At 44.7% G+C, this 23,695-nt stretch overlaps 1 protein-coding gene across 1 annotated transcript in view; it reads left to right on the top strand.

Moving 5' to 3' along the window:
- Positions 1–10,950: 10,950 nt before the first annotated feature.
- Positions 10,951–23,695, top strand: part of SESN3 (sestrin 3) — a 70,711-nt gene continuing 57,966 nt past the window's right edge. The window contains exon 1 of the mRNA XM_081002200.1: positions 10,951–11,167. Coding sequence (XP_080858326.1) covers positions 11,066–11,167 — 102 coding nt within the window. The 5' untranslated portion in view covers positions 10,951–11,065. The remainder of the gene's footprint in view (positions 11,168–23,695) is intronic.

The raw sequence follows: 23,695 nt of genomic DNA, 5'->3' as shown, positions 1-23,695 counted from the left end.
ACTAGATGATCCTCATGGTCCCTTCCAACTTTGCAATTCTATAATGCTGCGATTCAAACCTCAGACTTATTTCCATGGTGAAGGGAGCGAGTGAATTATTACTTCTGAAAAGTACAACCAGTGCTATAGCTGCATGATAGAGATTCGCTTTGAGCTAATTTGCATGATCCAAAAACAGCCCATGCTTGGATTACAGAGATCTTGCCCAACCTCTTAATTTTTTTCCTGATAGCCCACTTAGGTACTGTTTTACAGGAGGGATTCTTTTTTTTAAATCTCCCCTACCTCTTTTCAGTGACCCCCAGTATCCCCCACTCCAGCCCAACCCTGAACCTCTTCACCATTTATTTCTGTGGCTGGATAAGTCTGATCTCTCCAGCTCCGCATTGCTTTGTTTACTTGGGCTGCTGATCCAGAACCACCCATGGTCTGTTTCCAGGCCAGGATCTCTCTTTTGTTAGCTGGCTGCCTGCCTGCTCTCTTTCCCTGTGTACTTGGCTCGGTTGGATAGAACCTCCTGTCAATCAGAGGCTACATTCATGCCGTACATTTGAAGCACCATGATACCAGTCTAAACAATCGTAGCTCCCTCTCCCCTGCAAATAATTCTGGGAGTTGTAGCTCACTAAAAGTACTGAGAGCTGTTGGGAGGTCCCTATTCCTCCTCCCAGAACTACAACTCCCAGAGTGGTTCCTTCTTCACAAGGGAATTCTGGGAATTGTAGCTGTGCGAAAGGGACCGGGGTCTCCTAACAACTCACAGCTCAGTTCCACGGGGGAAGCTGTGGCGGTTCGAAGTGGTATTGTAGTGCTTTAACTGGATGGTGTGAATGTGGTTTGTTTACTGCAGCAGTCCAGGAGCCCAGCCATCACAGAGCCTAGGTCAGAGAAGGAGGAACTTCTTTTTCCATCTTGGAAGGTCACATCCATTCTGGACAGGCAGTGATGGGCAGAGACAGGAACAAAAGCAGGCGAAGCAAAGAATGCAAACGTTACCTTTATACAGTGTGCTAGCTCCTTCATGCATTCGTACACCTCTCTCTCTGTTCTCCCTCCCCGGCAACCACTGCCAGAGTCCAAGGACACATTCCAGGAAGGCGTATTTTTTTTATTTAAAAAAATCCACTCAAGGGCATGAAATAGGATTGGCAAGGGGTGTACCCTGAGGATTGGGTGTGTGGCTGATGAGAATATGTTGGCTGGGGAGAGTCCTAGGAACCAGACAGAGAGGCCAGGAAGATTGCGTTTGCCATCTCCCTGGGCCCGAGTTTCCTCTATAGCTGAATGAACTTTCAACCCTAGTGGAATTAACTTTAAAAATGTACCTTACTCGTCTAAGATTCAAAGACTCCAGGCTCCAAGCAAGAGAGGGAGCAGCCGGGGACTGTGGGGAGTCAGTCCCAAATGGCAACAAGGAACTGCACAGAGGAGGGCTGGATTTTGTGTCTTGCAGGTGGGGTTATCCATACGAAGTGTCCCTATTTCCCAAGGACAATCCCAGAATGATGAAAGCCAATCCAGCTTCTGATCTGATCCTGGAATGCCCCTATTCCCCCTTTCAGTTCCACTGCTGCCGAGTTTTCAAAGGGATTTGGGTTTAATGGTTTGGTTTATAAAGAGTGTTTTTCTTATACTCCAAAGGAGGGCAAAGGTGATTATGTGATAGCAGCAGGATTTGTGCTTCCCTCCAGTGGTGCTTAGTACAAGATTCACATGTGGGATGTTGCAAAGTGGGGTAGATCGTTGTTGTTGTTTAGTCGTTTAGTCGTGTCCGACTCTTCATGACCCCATGGACCAGAGCACGCCAGGCACTCCTGTCTTCCACTGCCTCCCGCAGTTTGGTCAAACTCATGCTGGTAGCTTCGAGAACACTGTCCAACCATCTCATCCTCTGCCGTCCCCTTCTCTTTGTGCCCTCCATCTTTCCCAACATCAGGGTCTTTTCCAGGGAGTCTTCTCTTCTCATGAGGTGGCCAAAGTACTGGAGTCTCAGCTTCATGATCTGTCCTTCCAGTGAGCACTCAGGGCTGACTTCCTTAAGAATGGATTGGTTTGATCTTCTTGCAGTCCATGGGACTTCTCAAGAGTCTCCTCCAGCACCATAATTCAAAAGCATCAATTCTTCGGCGATCAGCCTTCTTTATGGTCCAGCTCTCAGTTCCATACATCACTACTGGGAAAACCATAGCTTTAACTATACAGACCTTTGTTGGCAAGGTGATGTCTTTGCTTTTTGGTTCCCAATTAGGCAAGTACTGCTAGTTTTTGTTATGTGAATGGTGCCGCCATACCTTCCCAACATGTCCCAGCACAAAACTGAGATGCACGGTTTTGGCTGCTGCGATCTCATATGTTTTGGGGTGCTGTGCTCTCGTGCAAAAGCATGGCCCCTCAAAACAGGATGTCCCAGACAGCTGACGGTTATTTGGATCACTTGGGGTCTGTGGCCCCCCCAGCTTGGAACCACTGGTATAGATCTCTAGTCTTAATGGGTCCTGGTAAGGTCTCAGTCCTCTTGCACTCAGGCCTTCTTGTGAGCTTCCTGGAGGTGTCTGGTGAGACCAGGATGGGTGTTTGGCCCGATCCAACAGGCCCTTCTTGTGTTCTCATAATGCATGGATGGTATTGTTCCAACAGGTGACTTCGCGGGGCTTCCTGTATGGTGCACGATTCCTCTATGTCCAGGATGAGGAACTTGTAGTCCTTCAAACGTTCTTGGGACTATACCTCTCATCGTCCCTGACCACTGACCATGCTAACTGGTGCTGATGGGAATGGGAGTCCCATAACTCTTGCTTGGAGGGCTCTAAAAAAGCCAATTAAAACTGTGGCCTGGGTGAGGCTTTGATTAGACGGGAACCAAGTAGTGAGCAGGATGTGTACACATTCCAGAGGCCCCATGTCTGGTGGGGAAAGGGTGGGGACCATTCTGCTGTAGTTTTCAGCGAGGAGCCTTGCTCTGCATTTGGATTTTGTCCTGTGCGGCTAAATCCTTCCTATCCTTCCTTTACAAGCAAAATAAAATGCAAACAGAAGGTGCTGGGGGAACACTCAAAATAGCGGAGGAATCTGCTAACTTGGCGACATTCCTTTCCGTAATCCTTAACCGACGTTCCCTGCACTCGGACTCCATGCATACCATGTATTTCAAGCTCATTTGAAGCATATGACATTCCCCACAAAGAATCGTGGGAACTGAAGTCTATCCCCTAACAGAGCTATAATTCCCAGCACCCTTAACAAATTACAGTCTCCATGATTCTTTGGGGGAAGTCATGTGCGGTCTCAGATTCGAGGGCTATTTGCACTGGGCCCTTTGAACAACCTCAGTCTGGACCTGTTCATCTGGGTGTTGGTGGTGCCACAGTCCCAGTAGATGAAAAAGCTGGGAGACAGGAGACCTGGATTTGGTTTTTTGTGGTGCCACTGCTCAACCTTCTGGCCTTTGGCAAATCGCTTTCACCTCTAATTACCCTACCTGCAAAATGGGGGTGATGTCCTGCATGCTCACTAGTGTCAACAATGCATGTGACACTGTCTTGGCGTGAGAACTGGTGCTTGTCATGACAGGTGTTGAAATACAAATGCACAGACAGACAGCCCCTCCTTTAAATTGCTTCAAACCACACAATTATCATCCACATCAGGAGTGCAAAAAATCCATGTGACCTAGTCAGGTCCCTTTTTTAAAAAGCTTTTTATAATCTTCTTTTATAATCTTCTTTTCATTTCATTTTGTGTTTTTCCCCATCTCCCTCTACTTCCCCATACTTTTCTCTGCCTTTCTGCCCTTCCTGTTGTGTCATACATTTTTAGACTCAGACAAATGCTCTCCTTTCTTTGCTTTTCTGCAGGTTCACTGGTTTAGGTTTCGTTTTATTTTTGCAGTTTTGAACATTACGATTTTGTGCAGCCTGGCAATTCCAGTTGCTTCACTAAAAACGATTTTTTGAAAGAAAATATTTGACTGTTGTTGTTAGCCATGGCCTAGCAATGATAGAAAACCATTTATTAACTAATTAATTAATCATATACAATCCATGTGCTAATCATTCCATGTGAGCTTCCCTCAGTCTGCATATTTTCCTGGCTGAAATGTATCCTTGAATTCCGATAGTGCTTGTTTCCTTCCTGGATGGAGAAGCGTGTCCTTGCTTGTGAGTCTAGAAACCGGGATTCTGTACAAAGGCAAAAATTGCATTCATGGCTCCACCCACTTTTGCCTATGTCTCCGCCTGCCACTGCCATATTGTCCTCAAGAGGTTGCCCAGAAAGGAACTCAACCCTTATTTTTTATTTCTGGCATTGTATCTTTGTAGACGGCTCAGAGACTACTGTAGTTAAGTAGTACATAAATTGTTTAAATAAAATAAATTAAGTTCCCCACCCCTGAGAATCTGGGAGACAGCTGTGCTGCTGTGAAGATGCCACCAGGTCTCATGCAGAAATAATTCTGCACTTACTAGCACCCCAGCTTCTGGCCTCAGATCTATGGAATTCATATTTAGGTAGGTCCCTGTGAGCAGTTGTAGTAGAACCAATTAGTCTCTAGGCCCAATTCAAAGTGCTGCATTTTGACCTATATAATCTTACGCAGCTTAGGAAGCCAATACTGCCTCTCCCCATATGAAATGACCCAGCCCCTGTGATCAAAATATTGATGGGGTGATGAATATATAGCCAAATGTCTACTTCATCTACTGTCCACACTGGATTTGGTATGCCCTGTTTATGCAAACGAGGCTCTGAACGCCCAGGTACAGCAAGATAACTGCTTTGACTGGGTCTAAGCCACTAAGGGAATGTAAAATTGATTGCCCTAAAGCAGGCATGGCCAAACTTGGCCCTCCAGCTGTTTTTGGACTACAACTCCCAGCTTCCATAGCTAACAGAACCAGTGGTCAGGGATGATGGGAACTGTAGTTCAAAAACAGCTGGAAGGCCAAGTTTGGCCATGCCTGTGGCCCATTACAACCCTCAAACAGGCCAGCATGGAATGGTAAGGTCTAATGCCTTCGATGAATGGCACATGGTAAAATACAAGGCCCTCAGTCCCTAGCACTCCTGAGCACAGCAGCTGTTAAAGACCAAGGGGACAGCCACCCATTATATGGGTGGGACGAAGTTGATGTTGAAGAATCATTGCTTCAACACTGGTGATCTTTGCTTCTTCCAGTATAAGCACTGACAACTGGAAAATACTGGCCTGCGAGTGCTCCAGTTGGAGAACAGCCTTTACCAAAGGTGTCATGGGCTTTGAAGACACTCAAACTCAGGACGCAAGGGAGAAACGTATGAAGAGGAAGGCACACTTGGCAAATCCACACTGTGATCAACTCCCGCCTGGAAACCAATGTCTCCACTGTGGAAGGACGTGTGGATCCAGAATTGGCCTCCACAGTCACTTACGGACTCATTGTTAAAACCGTGTGTATGGAAGACAATCTTACTCGGCTACGAGTGATCACCAAAGAATTTCAATTTATTAGTTGCTTGACACATATGTAGTCTCCAAACAACTTACAAAATTTAAAAGTATAAAGGATGGCATAACATCAGAAAAAGAACAATGCATTAAAACCATACAGTTGTGAAACAAAAACAAAACAGCAGCTTAAACACACAATCAACAGACAGTAGAACAATCACCGCCATCTGTGAAATGCCTGGGAGAAGAGATCATTTTCTACTTGGATGTTAATGGTGGTGCCAAGAGGGCCTCACTGGGGAGAGCATTCCACAAGCAAGGAGCCACAACTGAAAAGGCCCTTTCCCAGATAATGGGCAGCTGGCAACTCTAATGCAGGGATCATTCAAAATGCTACCTCCCTCCTGCAGTTTGAATTTGTACAGTCCAGGGAGGACACAGCCACACATGAATCACTTCTCACCAGAGTTCTTGGGCTAGAAGGCCTTAGAAGTCCTACTGTTCATAAGAGATAGAGAGAAAGGGAGAAAGAGGGAGGGAGAGGGAGGGGAGGCGGCCTGGAAGGGCAAAGGTGAGCTGTGGGTAAAATAAAATCATTTATTTTGCAGGAGACTATTTACTGTATATGTCGCAGGCTATGTGCAACATTTAAAAGGAGAAAGGTGGAAATGGGCATCAGTAATAGGAATCCTTAAAATGGTAAGAAGTAGCTTCTCATTTTCTTCTGAGTTGGAATATCTAACAATGCTCCCCAGATTAGTCTGTATAGTGTGCGTGTTTTTTAATCTTTCCTGTACAACTGTAAAGGAACTGCTCAGCTTCGCAAAAGAGAATGAAACAGAAGTACGGGGCTAGCTGGCTTTGCACATCCGTGCAGAAAAGCCAGCTAAACACATTCCACTTCTGGCTAACTCAGCCAATTCTGCATTGGCCTGCTGGAATCCCTCAGTTTCGAGGACTCCTCTGTTTGAAGGGCTATCCACTCCCATGTCCAGTTTAAAGATTTATATTAACCCTAAGAAAGGAGAGCAGAGCTTCCAACATACAGTGGACCCTCGGGTTACGTTACCTTTGAGTAACGTAACTTTCGGGTTGCGAACGTGGCAAACCCAGAAGTATATACTTCTGGGTTTTGCCGCTCACACATGCGCAGAAGTGCTCAATCATGCCATGCGCGTGCACAGAAGGGTCAGTTACGAAGATTTTGGGATATGGCCGGGCCTCCAGAACGGATCCTGTTCGTAACCGGAGGTACCACTGTATATTAAAACATAATAAAACACCAAACATTAAAAACAACAACCTTTCCCTATACAGGGCTGCTTTCATATGTCCTCTAAAGGTTGGATAGTTACTTATCACCTTGGCTCAAGGGTCACATAACTCCATACCCTCCAACATTTTTTCTTATGAAAATAGGAACATCTTAAGGAAAAGCGGGACATTCTGGGATCGAATCAGAAACTGGGATGGCTTCTGTAAATCAAAGACTGTCCCTTGAAAAGAGGGATACTCACTTGGAGGTTCTGACATGATAGCTTCTATATAGTCTAGTCCAGGGGTCAGCAACCTTTTAAAGCAGGGGGCCGGTCCACCGTCCCTCAGACCATGTGGTGGGCCGGACTATATTTTTTTTGGGGGGAAACAATGAACAAATTCCTATGCCCCACAAATAACCCAGAGATGCATTTGAAATAAAAGCACACATTCTACTCATGTAAAAACACACTGATTCCCGGACAGTCCATGGGCCGGATTGAGAAGGTGATTGGGCCACATCCGGCCCCCGGGCCTTAGGTTAGGTATGCCTGGTCTAGTCCACTGATGAGGGGCACTGAATTGGCTCTGTGGATAGCCAACACACTTGCAAGCAAATGCCGATGAATTACACTTCCCATTGTTCCTCCCATTGCTAGTTGGAGCTGGTGGGAGCTGAAGCCCAACAACATTGGGAGGGCACCTTGTTGGCCATCCTTGTACTGCAGAACATAAAAATTTGCCTCCACCTGGCTCTGTGGACTTGAGCTCTGCCTTCGTCCTAATTATATGCTCTGTCTAGCTGTGCATTAGCACAGAGACAAGTAGCCCTGACTCATCGTTTTTTCACCATCCTCGCGACCCGAGGCAAACAGACTTTGCTGCGCACTCTCCAAACAGTCCCAACTTCCCCTTGAGCAAATATCTAATCTTGTCCTGCCTTGCAGCACAGCTGTCTTGTTTCTACATGTGCAAGCAAACTATCCCATCGCTGGGGCTATTAATTAATTGTTATTATTTTTTTGCTGGGGGCAACGGCTGTCCTCCTGGAGGAGCACCCCAGCGACAGTCAGCACCGTGTTTTGCAGATGTGCATACAACTTATTTTCCTTCCACCTTGCAAGGTAATTGGCCTTTTGCAGCTGGATGTGGCGTTGATGACAGAGCCTTGAATAGGAAGATGAAACATAAGATTGCCTGATTCTATGAGCTACTATAGAGCCTGCTAGGTAGACTACTTAAGCCCTAGAAGGGTTGTGCTACAGCTGTTAGCAGACGACAAAATTTCTCAACCAATGGAAGCAAGGCATGACCCCCTCACCTCGCAAATACCAGAAATTTGGTTTGTTACTAGTAATAAGTGACTAATTATTAATAAATATTATTCATTATTACATTATTAATAAATCTCAAGGAGACTTGGGGTGTCGTGGAGAGGTGAAGGGGGAAATCCTCACCACACACACAGCCAAATTGCCTCCAGTTCTGGTCCCCCGCGAATAATAATACCAGTGACTGCATTACTAATTATCCATTGCACATGATAATGGTGATGCTGTCATGTGCTATGGGGAGGTGAGAGGAACCAACAGCATCCTGGTAGCCTAGGTTGTGTCCAGTTTTAGTTATACTCAGAGTAAACCCATTGAAAGTCAGGGAGGTTATTGGTTTGGTTTTTGTTTTATTGTGTGGGGTCTTTGGATGAAGGGCGGTATACAGATATAATAAAGAACAGTAATGTCAATCAATTAAAAAAATATTTCGGTACCTCCATATCATAACGTATCATGGCGCTGTACAAAAGCAAAACACCGTTCAAACAAGCGATCGTCAACGTGTCTGGCTGACCAGTTTAAAGAGTTGCAAAGGCCTGTCGCCGTAAAAAAAAAGAAAAGCTTTTAGGAGCCGTCTGGTGGAGGCCAGCCTCATCCCATCTGCTTCCAATGCCAAAGGTGGGTCCTTGTGTTGAGCTTTTACTCATCGCTTGCTAACCTGCATTGCAGACGGCAGATATGGTGGCAGCACTGGCTCTCCAGTCCCACATTGTTCCTGACATTTTTACGTGTGACATGAAAAAAAAGTACTTCAGAGCTATCTGCAGGCCATGTGTGCAAAGGTGTGAACGCAGTTTTAAATTAAGATGGAATGAAGAAGATGAGCATTTCAAAACCATACATGTATCAAATTCTTCCTAGACTTGATGCTTTCCTTACAGCTGTGGAGGGGGGGGGGTGAGGGGAGTGACTAAACCCTGGAACATCATCTGTGAAAATGCCCTTTTGCTTAAGCTCCCACATTTGAATTGGATCTGAAATTTTGAAAACACCCTATTTTATTTAGTTACTTAAAACCATTTTCCAGCCCAACCTCCAGCATTTCCACGGGCATCTGGGTGGCTACTGCAAGAACAGAATGCTGGGCTGGATGGACCTGATCCAGCACGCTGTTTTTATGTTCATTGCTGTTCTAGGGGTAATGAAAAGCAGATAATTAAAAACAACAGGCCAACTGATTTAAATCCACAATAAAGCAGTAACAATGGAATCCTATGTGTGTACTCACTCGTAGGTTTCCGTGTTTCAGTGGGGCTGCAGTCCTACATTCACTTACCCACCGCACTCAGTCAAACACATCCAAACAGTATTATTATTATTATTATTATGTGTTAATTGCTTTCTCTTGAGCAGGGCAACCCAAAATAAACGAACGAAAAACCCCACATAGCTACCTTAAAACCAAGGGGGAAAATAATGCATTTAAAAAATCCCACCCACTTCTAAAAGGTCACATATAGCTAAAGGCAGACCTGGTTATCAGTGGCGTAGCGTGGGGGGTGCAGGGGGGGCCGGCCGCACCGGGCGCAACTTCTGGGGGTTAGGGTTAGGGGGCGCAAATCCACGGGTTAGGGGGCGCAAATCCACGGGTTAGGGGGCGCAAATCCACGGGTTAGGGGGCGCAAATTACTTGCCTTGCCCCGGGTGCTGACAACCCACGCTACGCCACTGCTGGTTATAGAGAAAAGTATTTGCGCCAGGCAAGCCTCCCCAAGGGGAGCATACCACAAACAGGAGCCGCCGCAGAAAAGGCCCATTCTTGCGTTGCCACCCTCTGGACCTCTTGTGGCGTGGGCACACAGAGAAGGGCCACAGACGATGATCGCAGGGTCAGGTTCAGTAGGCATATATAAGGTTGTGCACTGTTGACTGTTCAGGGCCAGCGTCTTATACAGCATACACAAGACAATACGATATCTTTATTGTTATTGTCCCATATGGAACAATGAAATTGAAAAATCTACATAAGACATTCAAAAACCCCTAAAAACTCTGAAACCCCATTTTAAAATACAATATGCTATAGAGACTCCTTATGCTGCGTTTAGAACCAGAATTGCATTTGCGTAGAAACTGTTTCTCAGGCGGCTAGTCCTGGTCTTTATAACCCTATACCTTCTTCCAGAAGGCAGAAGCTGAAAGAGATCATTTCTGGGGTGCGCACTATCCTGCACTATCTCTGCAGCTTTCTTATGGCACCTGACAGCATCGATTTGATCTAAGGTGGGAAGAGTGCAAAGCAAGAGGAAGTTATGTGTTTTTAAATACTGGCTGGTTTGTGGAGGGTGTTTGCAGAAGAAAAAATGTAAATGTAAAAGCAAAACCAGTTAATAGATTAATATTTTTGGGGATCCTGGGTCCCGGCCCCCCATTGGGCAAAAATATTCCGGCATTGCAGGGGGTTGGACTAGATGACCCTCGGTGTCCCTTCCAACTCCACCATTCTATTATTCTGCCTCCCTTTCCTGCGCCTGCCATAGCAGCAACAGCAGTAAGCACTGAGAGACGGGGGCGTGACCACCTCGTGGGTGCCTTTCCCCCACCTCCAGCCCATGGACATGGCCCGCGTCCCATTGGCCGAGGGAAGCCCCGCCTCGCGCCACCTGGCCCCACCTCCTCCGCCCCCTTATAGGTTGCCGAGAAGCTCCCTTCTTCTCTCCGCCCCGTTTGCGGGACGGCCCCTCCTCCAACTCGGAGACTGCCCGGAGATGGGGAGCGGGAGAACGCTCGGCCGATTGGCTGGCTGTGGCCGGCGCCTGCGATTGGCCAGGCGGGGGTTGCGGGTAGGCGTGGCCGAGGCGCGGCGATTGGCGGCGGCCGAGGGGTGTGCGCGCGAGGGAGAGCCGCGGTTGGTGGGCGGGGCGGGGATGGCAGCGGCTGTTCCTGAGCGGCTGAAGCCGAAGCGCTTCCAGGGGGGCGGGAGGGGGAAAGAGGAGGAGGAGGAGGGGAGCGGCGGATGGGGGCGGCGGCCGGAGGCGCTGAGCGCTGAGCGCAGGCAGCCGCTGCAGCCAGTCGCCTCCCTCTGCCCCCGCTGGCTCCGGCAACCATGAACAGGGGCGCCGCTTCTTGCCCTTCGTCCGTCCCCGGCGGCAGCGGCCACGGAGAGTGCCGGAGGGTCTGTAGCAACTGCCGGAAAGTGCTGAGGCAGGTGGGTGTACGTCGACCCCCGTCACGTTCCTCACACAAACACACACATACACCCCTCCGCGCGTGCGCGCGGTGCTGTGGAACGTTGGGGAGCAGCGCGCGCGGGGATCGGGCGGTTGGTGGTGGGGGGGGGGAGCCCGATCGGAGGAGGCGACTTCTGCCCGAAGGCGCTCGGAGATGCTGCTCGCCTCTCCCGATTGTAGACCGTTGGGCTGCTGCGCTCGGGCCACGCCCCCTCGGCCAACTCTTATAAAGGGGGGGGGCGCGCGCCCCGCTGAAGTGGTGGGGGGGGGCTCTTTCACCTTCGCGTAGGGCTGCTTGTGTACGTGTGTCAGTCAGTCAGGGTTATCCTAAAGAATATATTATAATGAGGCGTTATATGTGTGTAAGTGTGAAATCTAGTGTACCTGTGAGGTACGTTGGTAGCTCGTGTTCTCCTCAAGAGTAGACCCACTGAAGTCCCATGGGCATGGCTGACTTAGGTCTGCTGGTTTCGGTGGGTCTGCTCTGGGGAGCAGTTAACTGGAATACAAAACTGTAGCCCTCCTCAGAGTAGACCTACTGAAGGCTCATGGGCATGGCTGACATGGGTCACCTGGTTTCAGTGGCTCTACTTGTGAGTAGAACTTGGACAGCGAGGGGTTGCCTGCAACTAACTTCTAGGACCCTCAGAAATGAATGTATCCAGATTAGCAATGTCCATTAATTTCAGTGGGTCTGCTCTGAGGAGGACTTAGCTGGGATACAACGCAATAGCCCTCCTCAGAGTAGACCCACTGAAGTCCCATGGGCAAGGCTGACTTGGGTCCCTTGGTTTCAGTGGCTCTACTTGTGAGTAGATAGAACTTGGGGCAGCCGGTGTTGTCTGCAACTAACTTCTAGGACCCTCAGAAAGGAATGTATCCAGGTTAGCCATGCCTATTAATTTCGGCGGGTCTGCTCTGAGCAGGACTTAATTTGGATACAACCCTATCTCTAAATACATATGTATATATCAAGAGAGCAGTTTGTGTGTTTTCCTATCCAGTAGTAAAGTTGTATAAAATAGGTATGATTTGCATAGTATAGCTGTGTAAAAATAATAAGAACCATATCCAGCTGGATGTAGACTTAACTGCAATCCTAACCGTTTTTTTGCTCACAAGTAAGTTGTGCTGGTCCCAGTGGGGCTTGCTCACAGGTAAGTGGGGTTGGGACTGCAGCCTTAAGTTAGCCATGCAGTAGCCCCATTGCAGTCCATGGGACAACTGACAGTCCTGTTACCACATTTACTTGGGACTAAGCCCTGTTGAGTTCGATAGGACTTACTTCTAAGTAGATGTGATGTGGTTGGGCTTGTGCTGTTAATTACGACTAAGAAAAATCCAATCATTTTTAATGAGGGTAAAGCGTGGCTAAATTAGTCTGGAGCCAGCCCATTATTTTTATATTACAAAGTGTATTGGGCTGGCTGCTTTTAAGTGCTAGCTATATTAAGGTTATTTGGTTGTTTTAAAAAGTTTTAAAACTGTGTTCTTTTGTTTATAATGTAAGGTTGTTTATAATTGCATAGTAAAGTAGGATAATACTGTACATATTGTATGTATATATTGTATATTAAAATTGCATAAAATATGCATATCATTTTAATACAATGTATGCATAATTTATTATTTGTTCATGTGCTTTTAGTGTGACTTGTTCTTGAAAGGTGCTCAGTGTGGTTACAGTTGGTACTGAACCACTTAAACAAAAGCATAATAATAATAATAGCATTTGATAAAATTGTATACAGCCTGGCAACATCAAAAAATAGCCGATCATGTTGTCAGTAAAAGAAAAAGGGGTGGTTTGGTGGTGGATTGGTTTCACATACCATCTAAATGAATATAGTGCAATAGGGTGTGTGTCTTTGTGTTTGTGTATAGAATATGGGTGACATCTGATTTATACAATTGCCCATTGAGTTTTTAATGGGTCTCCTCTAAGTATAACAAATACAAATTTGCATGTTTACTTGAAAATAAAGCTTCACTGAGATCAGTAGGCCTTACTTTCCAGATAAGAAAGTATAGAATTCCAGCCCTGGGGAATGTTGTCTTCTGTTTGTAATCATTGTACTGAAGAAAAAGAAGGTTCAGTGGGATATGTCAGAAAATATTTACCAGTAAATCTCAGAGCTAACCTAATTGCCTTAATTAGGTTATAATATGCCTATATATTTCCATTGCTTAGACGTAAATGATGTGCTAATGCTAAAAACTCAGGTTAATGACTTGCACATTTCTGACATTTACTGTGGGCAGTCCTCCAAAAATCTTAAGAATTACTAGTAAATGCTAACATTCACTAAGTCTGACACTTACTGTAATAAGTGTATACTTTTCTTTCTCTGTGTGATCCTGTTAAAACAAGTACATTTAAACAGTATGGTAAAGATAATCACCTTTAAACAGTGTGATCCTGGGTGGGCAGGGCTGAAAGGAAGGGAACTGAAGGCAGTTCATGTACCTCCTGGGTTCTCCAGTGCCCTGAGAACAGAGGACGGCTCTTGCTCACCTTTGTCCTTTTCTGTTTTTTCTACATCCCCCAAAACCATTCACCTCCCATGGGAAATAAAGAGAATGAAATTCACTGTTGTATGTGTGCTCCTGGTTTGGAGGTGTGCCAGGGGAATGGGAAGGCGTTGGATCTTTTGGATCCAAGCACACCCTTGGCATGCCCACCCCCTTTTTTTGCTCTGCTGAGATCAGTTCTGACAACAATAGAGGAAGGGCTGTGGAAGGTACCATAGCAATGGCGAGGTGGGATCCAACACTGGATCTCCCTCTCCAAGGTTGAGGAGTTTTCTTTCTGTCCTTATAAAGGGTGCTGCAATGATTCCTATGGCCCCTGGGATATCCTTCCCAGGGTTTCAGTGTCTAGTGAAATCAATTAAGGGGGCTTGACTTTGGCAGGGTTGTGCTCTCTGTACTTGATGTGGTATGTGTCTGTATGAAATTCTTATTTTGCTGTACCTTTGCCTTCTGTATCACTACTTCACTTATCCATTGGAATTTTTAAAATATGTCTTGTCCCTGAAGTCTCAAGACCTTCAAAAGAATAAGAACAAACACTGTCTTAAATTCTATATTTGATTTGTGCACCCTCTTTCCAAAGGCGAGAGGAAGCTAGAATGTGGCTGAAGCTCAGTGGTAGAGCATCTACTTGTCCCAGGTTCAATCCCAGGTGTCTCCAGGTACGGTTAGGAGAGACTCATGTCTGGAATTCTAGGGAGCCGCTACTGGTCAGTGTTGACAAAACTGAGCTAGATGGATCTGACGGTCTGACTCAGCAAAAGGCAGCTTCCTACACCCCCTCCCTTTTCATAGCTCCAGGTTGAGCTTCCTCCTGCCACCCAGAAGATGCTCAAAAAATCCCACTTTAATATCAAGTGTAGCATGCATGTACTTTAAAGACAAATATTTATATGTAGGTGTTTTCATGTGTTTCTAGTTTCTCGCCTGCTTTTTGCTTAATCTTAATTGAGAGGTCTTGTTTTACTTCTAGAACAAATTCAGGTTTTGGCTGTGGTGTAACTTTGTGGGAGGCTGCAAAACTGATGCGTGACTATTGAGATGATTTCTCCTTGCATTACTGCCCATCAAAATATTTAATGCCTAAGCTTATGATGTTGACTGAGGACTGGAGTAAATTGAAGGAGTGGATAATGGTGGTATAGTTGATGGTAAGGTCAGACTGACTGAGTGGTTTATCCTCCTGGATATTGTTATCAGCGCAAAGCCTATGGGATAGTTTGCAGAATAAATATAAATTGTATTTGTGCCGTAGACTTGGCAGTCTAACTCAAATTGCTCCCCTCTTTATTTATGACAGCTCTGTCCCTTCTAGTTAAAAAAAAGTGAGGGGGGGGATCTTGCAATTAAATGACCTAACTTAGTCATGCTCGTTTTTTCAGTGGGTCTGCTGGGTGTAAAACTTAGCTATCATAGTCTCCCCCCCCCCCGTTACCATGGAAATAGGATCTTTGCCCCAAGTAATCATTGAGCCAGACTAGAACCCTTTTTGGGGGGTTGGGGGATAGATTGTAACTAGACACATATATCAGACAGACACTGAATATGCTTCATCCTGTAAGATTGCAGCCAATACCAATGATGTCACTAAGCAAACCAGGGTTTTCATTGGTTTCAGTGTTGTCAGACTAGAATGCAGAGAATACCCTCCAGCCTTAATGTATGATTGAAGCAGAAACCTCCTACCTTCTAACTATTTCTCCCTTTTGTATTGATATTGATTCCTGTTGGTTTTGCCTCTGCAACACTAAGCCTCAGTTCTGCATATAATATCTTATTGAAGACATGCTGCAGGAGAGAGAGAAAGAGAGATGGACTACATCTCATCTTCCTTATCTCCACCCACATCTGACACACATTTTTGCAAGGAGCACTGCCCTCTTCATAACCTTGACTTCAGTGTGTGGGTCTGCTATGAGGGTGAAGAAAGAGAAGGGGAAGGAAACTTTTATCTTTTGAACTGTATCCTCTCTGTATATGTAGAGTATGTCAAAATAAATGCCTCCCAACTATATATAATCTCCCTGCTCTTTTTTATGCTTACACTTTCTGTAGCAGCTATATCTGTATTGTATGTCTGATTTTAGATTTTGTCTCCATGACAAATCTCTTATTATTAGATCCCCCTCCCCTTTCTGTATATGAACATCATGTCTGTGTGTGTACTCAGAAAATCTGGCTTTCTTGGAAGCTTATTGGGGTTCCTCAGTAAAATTACTACAGTAATGCCAAGCAAAATTCTCTAGAAGATATCTTGCCCACATCTTCTGTTGAGTGCTGGGTATGTTTTACTGGCAGGGTTTTTCAAACATGGGATTCCCCTTCTAACTGCTCTCTTCCTCCTGCCTTCTACCAGTAGGCATCTCTTTGGTAAGTGAATGAATGGGGGCTCCTTGCACACAGCTACATGCATGCAGTAGACCGGAGCAGTACTCCAACCCTGGCATTAGAAGAGGGCATTTCAAGCTTCCTTGTGAATCCAGCCAGCCAGGGTACAAAACAGGAGTGGGAAGAACACCTTTGACTAGAAGCTCCCATGTGCTGCCTGCTTCTCTGCAGCTGCCATACTTAGCAATTTGAGGGCTGCAAGCTAATCCTCTGTTGCTGGGTGTGAAGCATCTTTGGCCCTACTTGCTGCAAGATTAGCTCCCTGCCTAGAACTTTGCAGTTCCTTCACCTCAGTGTCTATGTCTCTTCCCTTTATGGAGGGAGGACTGTACTGTGGCACAGTGTGCATTTATACTGGCCAAGTGGCACCCAGCAAGGGATAGGGGAGAAATTCTGTTTGCATTTTAATGCAAAACTACCTTATTTGTACTTCCCACACCCCTCCCAAATGTGAATCCAAATGAAGCTATCCTTCAAAATGTGCACTTTTCTGAATTTTGCAATTCAGTTTTCCAATCAGATAATGTGCACAAAAGCATGTGCATAAAAATGTATATATTGGTGAAAATAACATAAAATATGTTGGGGTGTATTAGGGAACAAAATTACAAGCAGAAATGTATATATTAGGAGAAACGTACAATAAAATGCTGACAAATTATTGTGATGACTTTTTTTATTAAGGCGGCTTGGTCAGGATTCCATACATTTCATGTAAGGTCCTAGAATACCAAGTGATGTGTGGAGATTTTGAGATGGATATTATTCAGCAGATTAATTGATGCACTAAGGGTTACTGGATGATGGAAAAAAGTGGTATGTGAAAGATACAATACCCCAATTCTTTGCAGTTTTAAAATTATGTAATAATGTGCTCAAAAGAGGACCAAATCCTGCTGGTCACATAATCTGATGCTAGAATCATGAATCACTGTCTGTAGGAAGGCTCCCTTGTTAGTGAGAATCTTGATTCCTAGTATGAATTCCTTAAAATGCAGTTTTTAAAAAAATGGTGTATGGATGCTGTTCAGATGTAATAAGTAATATAAACATGGCTGTTTTTGCCTGTATAAGGATGTTGCAGAAAGTAATATTTCTAGAGTGAACTCCTACTTTACCTGGGAAGTTGTGTGTTTGAGGTGATGAATGAGTATATTTTCATCCTTGGATCCCTTTTTTAAGGAATAGTTTAACTATTTTGTACTGTTGAGGTGATTTCTGATTTATTGAGATGTGGGTAAGTAAATTCCTATGACAACACCTCTCTGATACTTGATCTCTGTGTCATGTACATTCTGTTTAAAAAGATCAATATTTATTATAGGCTGCCATTCAGGTGTTAAACCCTTCCCCAAGCTTCCCACAACATATTAAAAGCATAAAATTCATAATGTGATTATAAACTGTGAAACCACACAATCCGTAAAACACTAAAACAACTAAAAATATTATAGCAACAGCAATAAACAGTATAAAAAAACAAGTGGCACAGCATAAAGAGTTTTAAAAGAACAACAGCTGTGAAATACAAAACAGCTAAAATAGCAAGTGAAAGCATTTTGCAACAAAAAAGTCTTCAGGCTGTTTTACAAGCCATCAACATAGGGGCCATATGAATACGCCTAGGGAAGGGGTTCTGTTAACATAGGACCACCTCTGAATCAGTGGTACAGTTAGCATCCTGAGAATATCGTTCCTCTCTTTCTTGAGGTGTGGTTCCTAGCCCTCATGGCTGTGAATAAGAGGTTAAAAATAAGCTGACTGTGTTTGGAAAATAAGCCAAGAATTGAATAGAAGCCAGTTGGCTACCTGTTACTCCCCCTCCCGCTTTTCTGTGTGTATCCAAACTGAATGATGCCTCCTCCCTTTTCCTACGTGCCTTGCTTCTGCAGTCTTCGTTACCACTGTATGAGTAGTCAACAACATGCTCCTTTGCCTAAAAGGGGGAAAAAGTATTTGAAAACCTTCAAAGCCAATGCAATCAGGCAAATTAAGTTAGTTTCCTTATTTTGATGGGGGGGGGGGGAATGGAGGTTGACTAATGATTTGGGTGCAGGTCACGCACAGCTACTTTTCCTTACCCTCTTGTGGCAAAGTTATCCGTGCATCTCTTGTCACAGTTCATTTCATTACACAGTTTATTTTATTACATTTTTATCATGCTTTCTACCCCTGAGGAAGATTTGAATTGACCCTAAATGCATATAAAATTCATAAAAAGATGAAAAAAGAGTTTAATATAAATGCTGGAATCTTAGCAGGAGCGTTAATAATGCTAGTCTTTTTGGCATTAAATAATAAAATAATTTAAATGGTTTTCAGAAGGCAGATGAAGACCTTTCCTCATAGGAAAGCTCTTCTGAGAAGAAATGTGCCATACTTTAGAAGGCCCTGCTGCCAGTGGATACTGGCCTTACTTCAGATGGAAGTGTTTCCTGGAACAAGACCAAAGTGACTGAAGAATGAGAAGGGGTCAATATGGGGAAAAGCATTCCCTGAACTAGTTTTAGGCTTAGGCCATTTAGTTTTAAGTGAAAGAGCCAGCAACATCTAGAAAACATGTTTTTTTATTTTCTTAAGACTGTACCTGAAAGTGGAATTAGGTGTTGCAGTGAAGATGAGGCTGCTGCTGAAGACAGTAGTTGCATGTTGAATTTCCCACCACCTTCCATAATAACAGCTAATTCAATTCTCCATGTGTGCTGACATCCTTATGAAGAAGTGTGTTGCATTGCCCCTGCCAGTAATGGCAAGTGATATGGAGGGGGGTGGGTTAAAACACTTCGTAAAAGTTGGGACACATGGCTAGTGGGTTGAAGGGATCTGGTCCTGTCTTGTTAAATGACATTAAACCAGATTTCCCTGGTTCAGTCAGAATGCGGAATAATGCAAACCATAAACTAAACTCCAAAGTGATGTACAAGGAGAGGGGAGGCCTTTGACTGCATTTGATTGCAAAGCTTGTTTACCACATCAAAACCTTGGTTTATGGAGCCCCAAGCCAAACCAGACACATCTGCCACTATTTCTAACAATACTAGCTATCCAGCAAGCCACCCTTCAGGAATATTCTGATTGGTTTGCCTCCACTCTGTACATCTGATTAACTGAGTTGCCTCTTGTTTGTCCAGCGCAAATGAATTAAAACTGCTGAGCTGGGCAAATCTATCAGCTTGGAGCAACTAAGGCAAATGCGCTGTGTATGTGTATGTTTGGCAGCCTCTTTCTAATTATATCTTTGTACCAGGATTTTTTCTTGTAAATATAAAGAAAGCATGTAAGTCATTGCGCTCAAATATTTGCACTCTTTGTCCCAAAGCTGTTTTTCTTTTTCTTTTTTTCTTGCTCTGTGGGTCAGGCCAAGTGCCAATCAAAGTTGTTTTTCAAGCCATGCAGTGAAATTGTAGAACAGCTCCGCCCCCCCTCCCGCCCTGCTGTCTTCCAAAGAAGGGTTTGGCTTTTGGAGAACTGGTGTGGGGGAGGGCTGGGTAGGATAATACACACTTTAAAAAAAAACTTGACTGTCTGTAGGCTTATAAAAATGTGTTTTGTGCTAACAAATGTGTATGTTTGGTACGTGCATTTATTTATCCCTCTCCTCCCCCTCTTCTAAGCTCTTGGATCATATTATACATCATACTTGATGTTTCTTCCTGCTTTCTAATCTGTGAGAAGTTTCATGGATTTGAGAAGCACAGAGCAATACCATTGGATTTAACTGTTGCATTTCTGGGCCAGGTGTTCCTGTTGGCTGAGTTCTCCCCATCACTCTCAACCTTGTGTCCCCAGGTGTCGTTGGACTACAACTCCCAGCATCCCTAGCTAGCATGGCCACTGGTCAAGGATGATGGGAGTTGAGAAAGGCTGCTCCAGAGTATTGTGGTTCATATTAGTTCTGCCCCATCCCCAAACATGGGTTTTGCAAGAGGGTGGAAATAAGCTGTGAGCCAGGGAAAGTCTTGCATACTAGCTAGATGGTCTTATGAAGGCCCACCCTTATTATAGCCCTGTCCCAAGCTGTACTTTGGGAAATAGAGTGTTGCGTTAATTTGCAGGGTTGTTCTACAGATCACAGAGTTAATGGGAACAAAGTGATCTCAAAACTCCCAAGGCAATATATGTTTTATAAATAGTGGTGTTACTTGATGTGATCAAACCCGTCCTGGTATATTGTCATCTATTTTTGTGGGCATTTCTAAGTCACGTCCACACCATGTATTAAAGCACATGGCATTCCCCAAATAATCATGGGAACTGTGGTTTGTTAAGGGTGCTGGGAATTGTAGGCCTGTGGGGATAAACTGCAGTTTCCAGGATTCTTTGGGGAAAGCTGTGACTGTTAAAGGGGTATAAAGGCACTTTCATACTGGTTTATAAATGCCACGGTTCCAGATTGAAGACTCCTTGGATGTGGAGTGCTGTGAAGTGTTGAGGCTATTCTTAGCACAGAATTCCCAGAACCTTCACAAAAGCCATAATTCCTCAGGGATCTTTCTCGGAAGTCTTTTTTGTGAAATTGGTTCTAAACTGCTTTAAGATGTGAAGTATAGATGTGGTGGTCCTGTTTGTCAGACTTGGCTGGAAGCCCTGAGTATGTTTGCTTAAGAGTAAACCTCATTAAACTCAGTAGGATTGGCTTCTCTGTAAACATACATAAGGTAGGTTTGCACATATTGGCCAACTTTATAGTTGCATAGTGAGAGCTTGCCTTTCATGTTTCATTTCTCAGCTTCTCACTAAGTAACCTGCAGGCCACATTGGGCTTTCTGAAGTCTCTGCATCTTTGTCACTCCCTAAGCCATCAGTCCAGTCTGGGCTGTCAAGTTTTCTTGGGATGCACTGACGATCTAGAAAAATCATACATGTATGAATGGGGCAGTAACAGCTAGTGTGAGCATCAGTTGCAGGGAGCGACTGTTTTAGACACGTCCGATATGTGTGTGACCGTGCTGAACCTGAAAGTGACCCAAAGAGTCACAGAAAGGGGCGGAACGGGGTGTTTGCTGGCATTTTCAATTGTGTTTCAAATATACATGGTAGTTTGGAATGTAACCCCTGTGTAAATTGGGAGTTGTCTCTACATACAAGTTCCATGTCCCATCCCTGCACGTAGAAGGGTTAAAGTCATCTCCCATTGGGTGATGCATTGTGAGTTCAGGTTCCCATGGGGAACTTGATCCCACAGCTGATCCCTGCAGAAAGCAGCTATGTCAGCCGTATGCTTGGGAGCTGAGAAGTGCTGACCACAGGGCTTACAAAGCACTTTGCACAGTGCTTCCCAAATTCCTGACAACCAGCTGGTTGCCAGGCGTTTGGGAGTTGCTGAGCAAGGCCAGTGCTCAGAGCTTCTGAAGTGCTGGGCGTAGGACTGTCGAACCCCCTTGCTCTGTGGTTCACAATGTTGTCGGGAGCTTGGGAAGCACTGCTCAAGTGGACTTTGCCAGGTAGGTGAGGCATCACATGATTGATGCGTGGGTTGTCCCACCCACCTGTCAGAGTTGACCCTTAGGAGTGGCCAGAAAGGTTCCTCTTCCCTGATCTGAGGAAATCACACATGCACGAACGGGGTGCTAGCAACTAGTGTGAATATGGCTTGATTCACAACTCACATGCCATTGTAAGCCAAATTATAGTTTATTGGGATCGTGTTGGCAAGTGGCTTCCATAGAGGTTGCTTTGCTCCTCTGTTTTTACTCAGCATATCATGGTAGTAAAGAGGACTGGGGAGGAGGTGGCTAAGGGCTTCTCAGCAGGAGCTGGCATGTTCACACAGTTCCAGGAACCCAGAATTAGGCCTGGTTCACATGCCACTGTAAGCTAATCAGTTGCAGGGGAGAGTGACAATCTCCAGAACAGCGAGTCAGGAGTCAAGCTGAAGTTAATCTATGGGGTTTGAGCACTAAAGGCAATTCCCAGCATTGCTGTTGGGAGGGGTGGTAGTGCAAAAGAGGAAGTACTTTAGAGAAGAGGTACTTCATAATACTGGGGTATAGAGTTACTGTTGTGGTCTTTAAAACAAGTACAATCGTATCTCAACTTACGTATCCCTCCGGTTACATAAACTTCAGGATATGTAAGCAGCAAACCCGAACATATATTTCTGGGTTTTTGCCGCGTGTGTGCATGCAGAAGCGGTCTCTCCAATTGTGAAAGCCTCAGGATCCGGAACGGATCCTGTCCACAACTGGAGGTAACACTGTAGAAGCTTTACCACTCACCTAGATTATCCATGTGGGCTAGGATGGGGATTAGTGTTGAATATACAGTGGTACCTCGGGTTACAGATGCTTCAGGTTACAGAGTCCGCTAACCCAGAAATAGTACCCCGGGTTAAGAACTTTGCTTCAGGATGAGAACAGAAATCGCGCGGCGGCAGCGGGACGCCCCATTAGCTAAAGTGGTACCTCAGGTTAAGAACAGTTTCAGGTTAAGAACGGACCTCCAGAACGAATTAAGTAATTAACCCGAGGTACTACTGTATAGATTGTATGTGACTAGGGTTCCTAACTCAAGAGTGCGATACCAAACCAGAGAATGCCTGCAGATAACTTTTTGTGACATTAAAGACCAACCCAAAAATTTATTGCTCGGAAGCAAATCTCACTGAAATCTTTAGAAATTCTGAGTAAATATGCTTCAGATTGCTTGGTGCTGTATGTCCTGGTGATGTTATAGTTCTGAGCTGGGATTTGATGCCAGGTTGCAACAATTGTCTATTTTGGTGACCCTGAGCAAGTTGCTGTTGCATTTGTTTTCCAACTGCAAAATATCAGTAATTGTGACCTCCCTCACAGGGTTATTGTGAGCATAAAGGAGGTGATGACATATTTGTACCCACCCAGTGCCTTGGGGATAAGGCATGCTATAAATCTAATTAGTGAAATATGTTTATTTGCTCCAGAAAAGTAGGTTATATAGAGTGGAACAAACATGGGGTGACATGCAAGTTCTAATAAACTGGTGTTTTACTCCTGTCCAAAATTAAAATTAATTTTATTTAGATACTTTATTGCCTTAATATAATTTGTACAGCACCTAGCACACCATCTGTACTGTACTTTAGTAATAGTAACAATAGGAGTGTCTCCACATATAATTTTAGCAGTAGTTTGCTTCTAATTCAGACGATGCTTTGACTTTCCCAGGGACTATTTATGGATTGCTACGCAAATTACTGCTGTTCATGCAAACCATTGGAGGGTTATGATTGCAGGTTGGATTGCAGTGTGCAATGTCTTTTTAGTTACCACATTCCAGGTGACACAATTTGTATAATATGGAAATCCTGTACTAATTATGCAAAGATGTGCTGAATTGGCATCCTGATTTCCATGGTTTCAATATGCAATTCTTCTATAGTTCTGCCAACTTCCAGAAGTAGGGATGGCTGTTTTATACATTACCTGGCTTTGCCTCTGACCATACTCTCTACCAGAAACCATAGCAAATCCTGGCTGTCTCTAATCATGTGTGTTGGATGCATGTTTTCAGCTGCTGGTTTGTCACATTCACACTTTATGGTTGCATCTGCTGGCATGAGACTTAAGTTTACCCAAGTGTGTACCTTAAGCATGTGTGAACAGGCT

Source organism: Podarcis pityusensis (assembly GCF_964106645.2).
Source record: "Podarcis pityusensis genome assembly, chromosome: 4".
In the NCBI taxonomy this organism is placed as follows: domain Eukaryota; kingdom Metazoa; phylum Chordata; class Lepidosauria; order Squamata; family Lacertidae; genus Podarcis; species Podarcis pityusensis.
The sequence above is the reverse complement of the archived record's forward strand: the minus strand, read 5'-3'. Positions and strand labels throughout refer to the sequence as shown.